This window comes from Symphodus melops (assembly GCF_947650265.1).
Source record: "Symphodus melops genome assembly, chromosome: 3".
NCBI lineage: Eukaryota > Metazoa > Chordata > Actinopteri > Labriformes > Labridae > Symphodus > Symphodus melops.
Window position 1 is genome coordinate 19,365,263 of NC_136693.1, and position 8,300 is coordinate 19,373,562.

General features: G+C 38.7%; 1 protein-coding gene across 1 annotated transcript; it reads right to left on the reverse strand.

Moving 5' to 3' along the window:
- Window positions 1–2,764: 2,764 nt before the first annotated feature.
- Window positions 2,765–7,001, reverse strand: LOC306821845 (rho-related GTP-binding protein RhoU-like). Its single transcript, XM_079340432.1, has 4 exons — window positions 6,105–7,001; window positions 5,749–5,807; window positions 4,888–5,076; window positions 2,765–4,390 (listed from the first exon to the last, which is right to left on the reverse strand). Exons 1-4 carry the CDS (start codon window positions 6,403–6,405, stop codon window positions 4,106–4,108), a joined length of 834 nt encoding a protein of 277 aa, XP_079196558.1. The 5' UTR covers window positions 6,406–7,001; the 3' UTR covers window positions 2,765–4,105.
- Window positions 7,002–8,300: the final 1,299 nt, after the last annotated feature.

Genomic DNA, 8,300 nt, shown 5'->3' on the forward strand with positions numbered 1-8,300 from the left:
TACATTGCTTTAGGACAGAACGAACTCTGAGGTTATATCATCTATACTCTCAGATGGCTTTTGTGTGTTTAATTGTGCCTACTCTTATTGTAGGTATTTTGATCACTTTTGTAAGGTGTGTCATTTACAAGACTTTTTTTTCTTACATAAAACAGTATAAAAACATAATTTGACATTGTCTCCAAATTTGAAAAGTGAAGAAAAAGTGAGTCTTTAAAACCATAATTATTTCCAATAATCTAGGAAGGTCCACTACCCTGTTTAAAAAGTGAAAAATCATTTTCTATAGATAGAAAGTTACACTACTTCTCAATGGATTTATCGCTGATGTGTTTTTTTTTTTTCCTGTTGTGTATTGTGTCTCAGCACTAGTTTCGTATTTTCTTCAATTCAGCATGATGTTCATTGTGTAAATGATGATCCTATTCTAAGGATCTCAAGAGTAAAGAGTATTCTCTTGGGTAGAACTACCTATATTGACAAGTGGCTTTAATGGCGACCTGAATAAGAAGTCTTATTAACTCATTCTCCGCCATTGACGGAATATTCCGTCATTTGGAACCCAACCGTTCCCCGCCATTGACGGAATATTCCGTCAATTGGTGTTTTCAGTGTAATACGATAGGGGGCGCTCTGGCGGACATTGTGAAAAAGTTACAGGACTGTGGGGTCAAAAAACCAACAAACAAGACCACTCGCGGGAAAGTAGAGAGAAAAAAACAAACATTTTCTTCGTCCTTATTTTCCAGCGGTCGGAGTTCTATCAGTCTGTATGTGAGTTTGACGCGCGTCAAAAAGTCAACATTAGCCGTATAGATATGAGATAAAAGCTCTTGAATAGTACAAACATGCCGGCGCCAGCAAGGAGATATTCAGCTGTGGAAGCTACAGAGTTAATTATCGATACAGACTCTGATAATTCATTTTTTGACCTCCGTGAAACTGATCTGGATGAAGACAGCAGCGGCGACAGTGAATGGAGGGATTCAGGACGTGTCAGAGGTAAGATATGATCACGTTATTTTTTGATTCACCGTGATAGCATATGTATCTGATAATTCATGAGATAACGTGACGTCGAAATAACATATCTCTCATTTTTGTACATAAACTATGTACAAAACGAATTTTTGACGGACATTTTATTGTAATTTCCAGACACAGAGTCCAGGTCTCCAAGATCCAGGTCTCCAAGGTCCAGACATACACGTAGGTGCAAGAGGTGAGTCATGATAACATATTTTATTTAGTTTGATAGTATGTTACTTGGATTGTTTGATTATTAGATACTACAAGACAAGAGCATCTGCTAACTTGTGAGAGAAGATAAAAAAAGAAATAATTTAGCTTTCATTTTGTACACAAACTATTTACCAAATGAATATTTGTTTGACATTTTACTGTCATGTTACACACAGAGTCCAGGGATTCAAGGCCCAGGTCTCCTTTATACAGACCTACAAGGTGAAAAAGGTAAGATGTGATATGAAGAGGCCGAAAAATAACGTTTCTCTCTTTGTGCACATCACACTGTTGAATAAAAAAATTGTCTTTCTAATTATTTACAGGTCGAACACAGCAAAGAGGCAGAGGTCGGACCTGTGGATCTTATGGGTGTTTTGGAGGTCAAGTACCTGGTGACCAAGCAAGAGGGTCTGTAAACCAGCCAGGTCCTGGTCCAGGTAATCTGATGTGGAAAGAAATGAACTGGCAGCCAAAAGACTTTCCTTTTCACTGAGAATCCTGGACCTCTAAATGGTGCTGCTGCTCTTGATCATATCATTCCTAAGCCTGACCTTGAAATGTACTGGTCTACAGATGACATTTTGGCCACCCCCTACTTCAACAAGGTCACGTCCCGCAACCGGTTTGAAATCATATGGAGATTTCTACACTCCAATGATTATGAATCAAGGCCAGCAAATAGCACTGACAGGTTGTACAAAGTCCGCCCTGTCTTATATTACCTTATATCTAAATTCAGTCAAATGTATCAACCTAACACCAACATTTGCATTGATGAGGGTATGCTTCTGTGGCGTGGACGGCTAGCGTTCAGGGTGTACAATCCCCAAAAACCTGTCAAATATGGGTTCAAATCCTACATCCTTTGTGATTCTGACACGGAGTACTGTTACAACATGAAACCCTGTTGTGGAGAAGGCGCTTCCCTGGGAGACACAGTTGTCTCTCTTCTTGATCAGGTTTTTGTTCAACTAATGTTTTATTATTGAAAATAATAATGATATTTAAGTGTTTGTAAAAACAAAGTATTTCTGAGTGTATAAGAGAAGAAAAATGTATAATATAGTTTGTAAATGTTGTAGTGCTACACTATTCAAAGAAAATTAATAATTTTATGTAATCATTTTTATTTATTTTAGTTATTTATTTTAAAATATAACTGTAGTTGTCAAATGAAAGTAAAAAGAATCCAAATGTAAACTCAAAATCACTTTTTTTTCTTGAAAATAAGTGTGTTTTACAAAAGTGCTGTTTTCTCAGCTTTTTGTCCGGAATGTGGTTTTTTTGTGAAAATGGCCGATATTCAAGTGCTGATAAAAAAAGATTGAATGAAGTTTGAATAAAATAGTTTTTTGTATATGAAAGCAGAGGCTCTGATCTTTCTTTTGATGTATTCAATATTTACATATTCAAAGAACAAAATATTCTGTGAGTCTTGAAAGATTGGTGAAAATGGTGAAAAAGGCTGGCGCTGGCTGGCAAACATTCTAGAATTCTCTGGCGGGGAAAGAGTTAAGCATTCAGTTAAAAAAAAAGTTTATTTTTCTGATGAACATTTTGTTCAAAGCCTGTTTCTTTCAAGCAGAAAATAGATTCAAAATGTATCACATGTTGACTTCAGTTGCGAATAAGTGGAAACCTCTGGTGTTGCAAAACTTTAAAAGAACTGCAGATGTTTGAGTGTCCACTTGAGTCAGGCTCCAAAAGACCCAGAAGTCTCATACACACACCCCATCTTAAAATGTCAATTTTGATGGCAGAATACATGTATAGTAGCTTAGTTCAAAAATATGTAGCTGGCTTTGGATAGCCTTGCTGTAACGTTTTATATCCAGGCTTATATCCTCTTGAGTTGAAAGCCAACTTTGGCCCTTTACTACATGTCATCCCCCATTCTCTCTTGTCTTTCTTTAGTTGTATTATTCAATAAATGAATGGGCTTCATCATGCTGCTTACAGTATGCCCACTTTCCCTCAAGTCTGAGCCTTGTCAAACTTATACACTGTCACTTATTTAATCTGGATATGAATGTGATGCATTTATAGGCTGAATAATACAGACTGTTTTTAAAAAAGATCATCTCAGTTACATAGGTTGGAAAATCAACCAGGGGTAAGATTTGTTGCTTGCTGTAATCATGTGCTCTGATGGCCTACGGCTCAGAAAATCCAAAAGAATCTTCTTTGAATGAGTACAAAGTTTGGTCTGAAAGACGCTCTTCAGCTTCCAGTTCTTTCTTATCATGAGTGTTAGAAATCCAACCAACGTTTAAAACAAGTTGGAATCAGGGCTGAGCTTAAATGCAGTTTCATTCAGGTCACGCACAATCTCCAGAGAGTCAGGCCCCCTCCGAGTTACATAATAAGGCCACATAAATCCATACGAGGTTGAAACAGGGTTTCACCAGATCACTGGACCAAACATTATTCCATGTATGTGTCAGGCAGAGGAGAGAAAATCAATATTTCTGTTCGTGTTTAGTCTGGACAGTCTACGTGACATGAGGAGGGTCCATCATATGGAAAGTTCTGCCTCCTTCATAGACCCTCTATGAAGGAGTCTTTCCACAAAGTAAGATTCAAACCTGGATAACAACTGCATCACTGCAATCTTTTCAGGGCATGCTAGAACCAGGATTGTCTGAGAAGTTAATCTTATCCATGATAACACAAGAAGTGATTAGAAAAATAAAAAAATGTAAAATATCCGTCAAAGTCTTGATTTAGTTCTCAGCAGCAGTCCAATGGTGTTGCGAAACATGTGGCTCCACAAGAGAAAAACACAAACTGAGCGTGAGTTCAGGCAGAATGAGAATCCAGCTCAATCCAGAGCAGGACAAAGTAACCTTGAAGTTCTGCCCTAGGCAACACAGCAGTACCTTTTCCACCATGGCTTTGACAGACTCTTCATCTTGTCCGCTGTCTGCCTTTTCTTTTTTCTTCTTTGCTGTTTTCCTCTCGGGTGCTTATGGGAGCTGCAGTTTTGCAAACTGGCCAGTATGGCCGTGTCAAACACTTCTTTCAAATTTTTCTGGGTCAGGGAAGAGCATTCCATGTAGGCCACAGCTCCAATCTCCAACGCACAGTCTTTAGCATCTGCTGGGTCCACAGGGCGTTCCCGGTACTTAGCCAGGTCGATGAGAACCTAGAGAGAGGGCAACACTGGGTTAATTTGTATCTGTGATAATCTTGTTACTGGGAATTCCTAAACATCACTAAAGAAGGATTTAACCAATGACCAATAATAATAATTTATTAATAAAGATTTCAGACATTTTAAAAGCATCTTACAAAGTATTTTGATCATTTTAAGACATAGTTAACATCACACACACTTTGAAGCATAAAAGGTCATAAAAACAAAGATAAATAGAATCAACTCTCCTGGCATAAACTAACTAGCTAATTTATGTATATTGTTATGGATATACCCTTACCCAAAATATTGATGCTATTTCACAACAGGGCCCTAAGTCTCTAATAGACTCCTCTGTCACCTCCTGGTGGAGGAACGACCTAACAAACTCCTTTTGATCTGCAGAGTCCCTTTTTCACCTTTAAGAAAAAAGCTAAAGACCCAAAGGGCATTGATCATATGGAGTTTGTGTATATTATATGCAGCACAGTGTACATTTACTCCACCTTGACATCTTCTCGAAGGTCACATTGAGTCCCAACAAGGACAAGCGGAGCAAATGGGGCATGTCCTCTGATCTCTGAGACCCACTTCTCAGGAACGTTCTGGAAGGATGCAGGACTGACAACACTGAAACAAAGCAGGAACACGTCTGCACTGGTGTAGCACAGAGGACGCAGCTTGTCAAACTCATCCTGAAAAGAAGAACAGTCAGAGAAAAAACATTAAGCAAGTGCAATAATTTAATGTCCAGCACAATAACACTTTTAAGAACACAGATATAATCAATGCAGAACTGTTCGACAAGCTTTGTATCACAAGAACTTTTCAACACAAACGGCTGCTGCAGCTGCAAACAGGAATAAAACGCATCACTTCCTGAGTGCTACATTGGAATCTTTCCGAGGAAGGACTAACCAGACCATTTCCTGGACACAGAATGAGGCCACCTAGACTGACAGTGATATTCGACATGACATATCTTGTTCGTAGTTCATTTTGTTTTTTTTAATTTTAAATAAAGTAAAGGAAAACTATATTATTAAAATGCTGTCTTAAAAAATGACGAGTTTCTGTTACAGAACACCAAAAGTTTGTTAAGTTTGTTTTAAATGTCCAGCTGAAAAAGTTTTAAGATGTTTGTCAAGTTTGAGAGAGGTAGCTTAGACCACAGAACCCTGGTTCAATTCCAACCAGAGACATTGATGGTTGTGTTGTCTGCCTGCTCATCAACAAATTAGAGCAACCATAAAGATGGAAGCCTTTATAGGGATTGTTCCAAATGAAACAACAGCAGGAAATACTGCTGCCTCTGCCTGTGTGTATGTGTGTGTGTGTGTGTGTGTGTGTGTTTGGGTATTACTGACCTGTCCAGCTGTGTCACAAAGTTGTAGTTTCACAGGCTGACCGTCCACCGATACTACCGCTGCACACACACCATGAGACAAAATGAAGTTATAGGTCTAGAGCATCAACAATAAAGACACTGAGATATCAATAACCCCACAGAAATGTTTAAAAAGCCCAGGTGTAAGTAGGCCTACATTTTAATATGTTCCTCTAGAACTATAGCAAAAGTGTATAGCTATGATGTTATTTTAAACAGGTCTATAGGAAAGTTTTTTATAAATGTCTTTAACAGCTGTAAGCTGTCTCTGTTTAATACACAGCTGTCCTTTATGATCAGACTTTATGGTCTAAATAACTTAAACTACAGAATCACCTGAGAAGTTGTCAAAGGCGGTGGGGATGTACTCAGTGGGGTACCCGTTGGTGGTGTAGCTGACCACCAGGCTGGTTTTCCCCACAGCTCCGTCTCCCACGAGTACACATTTCACCCGCCTCTCCGCTGCTCCGGGTCCGGCCCCTGAGCCTGCTCCTGCCCCGGACCGCCGCGTCCTGCCGGAGCCCCTGTCCCGGCTTCGGACCCTCCTAGGCGGGACAGGCGGAGCAGGGGACACTGGTGCTGGCTTGTAGCCCCCATCGCCCCGCGGATGCATTTGGAACGGGGAGGTGGGTGACATATCCTATAGCTCGGGAAGACCCAGGCATAAGGTTTAGTCCCGGTTTGATCTCATTTTCACACCGTCCATTCCTCCGTTATCTGCTGGGCTGCAAGGGCTCAGCAGCTGCCTGTTCTTCTGTCGCGGCTGACCGCTTCCTTTTCATTTCCATGGTTCAATTACTATAAATGTGAACTTTTGCTCACCCCAGTCAAACCCCAACCTGACTTTGTATCCACTTTTAGCTCCATGGTTGATTTAATAATGAATAAAAGTCCGAATAAAAGAGCGGGGATTCACCGTTTGTTACAATCTGTGTCCGTCCACCAGTCAGACATACAGACTGTCCAAACTCCCCTTTAAGTGACATCACGGTGTGTGTGTGTGTGTGTGTGTGTGTGTGTTTGTGTGTGCGCGCGCGCGTGCCTGCGTTAGTGCACCATAGGCTGTGTGCACGGGCGTGTGTGCGCGTGTATGTGGGAGCCTTATAGTAACAATATGTTAAAGCACGTTGTCGTTTTAGATGGTTTTTGTGAACGATGAACAAAACAAGACCTTATCCACACATGGGGTCGCCTGCTTCTTCTTCTTCAAGGTTTATTGGCTGTTTGCAACAACTCCTCTGGCCCTTGAAGCTGCTTTCCTTCCTGCAGTGACAGCATGCTGGAGGAATATTTGAAGAAGAAGGAAGCTAGATGGGCAGAAATAGAAAACGAGAGGTCACAGAAAGATGATCAGGCTTTTTCTTTTGAGTTTGGCTCCTGCAATAAGGCGCCTGTACCAAGAAAGACAATCATGGGTCAAAATAAAGATGCAAGAGTTGTGCTATGAGGAGGAGTTTGGTGCTGTGTATTCATCACAGCAGTTCCCAAATTTAACTTTTCTTCAGTTGTGTAGCGTTATTTAAATATTCATGTTATGTTTTATTTATTATTCCTATTCATCAATCTTTTTTATTGTTGTCATTAATTGTTTCCATATATTATTCTTGTTTATTGAAAATACTTATTGTAAATATTTATAAATTACAATTGTTATTAATTCTGATTTATTGTTATTAACAATTCTGATTTATTGTTCTAATCTATTAAAGATTGATTAATTGAAACAACATCCTGTGTGCATTGACTGAAAAACAAGTGGTGAGGTAAGACACGTAGATTTTTATTATTCCTATTTACAAATCACAGTTTAAACTTTGAACCGTTGCTAAACATATTTACAGAAAGATATGCACATGAGAAAAACAATGAAGGGCATTTGATTTCATATTTGAATATTTAAATTGGCTGAAAATTAAATTAATTGATTAAAGGCAAAAACTTGTACCAACCTCAAGGACCTTCTGCAGCTTTATACTGCCCTCTAGTGGCAAGATAATGCTAACTCGTATCAACACTACATGCCCTTATAATTAAGAAACATATCTGTTAACTTCTGATATTTTAACTGTTAATCTAGAAACGGTGATTTTGGTAGTTATGTCTGGTGTTTTGCAAAGCGGGAACAAAATGAGGGTTGTAAAGATGTATATCTACCCTCTATATCTAATATTTACGAAAAAATAAATATTAGATATAGAGGGTAAATATACATCTTTGTGACATAATGTGGACTATAAATACCTTTAAAAGTGATGGTGTTGGTTTATTTTACACACATTAGCGATGTTAATTAAATAATCACGTCTTGTTTAGGGAATCCTTCCAATTTCAACTTTTCATATATAAATATACATGCATCTGCTAAATATATCATATTTAAATTACAGTTGAATTAACAGTAGCATAGAATCTCTGTGAAAATCAAGTTGATTTCTTATTTTAAACAATTTAGACAAATTGCAGCTTCCGCATGACGTAATTGACTCACTTCAAGTCAAAAAATCTCATTACAAGTCCTCATAAACATTTTAT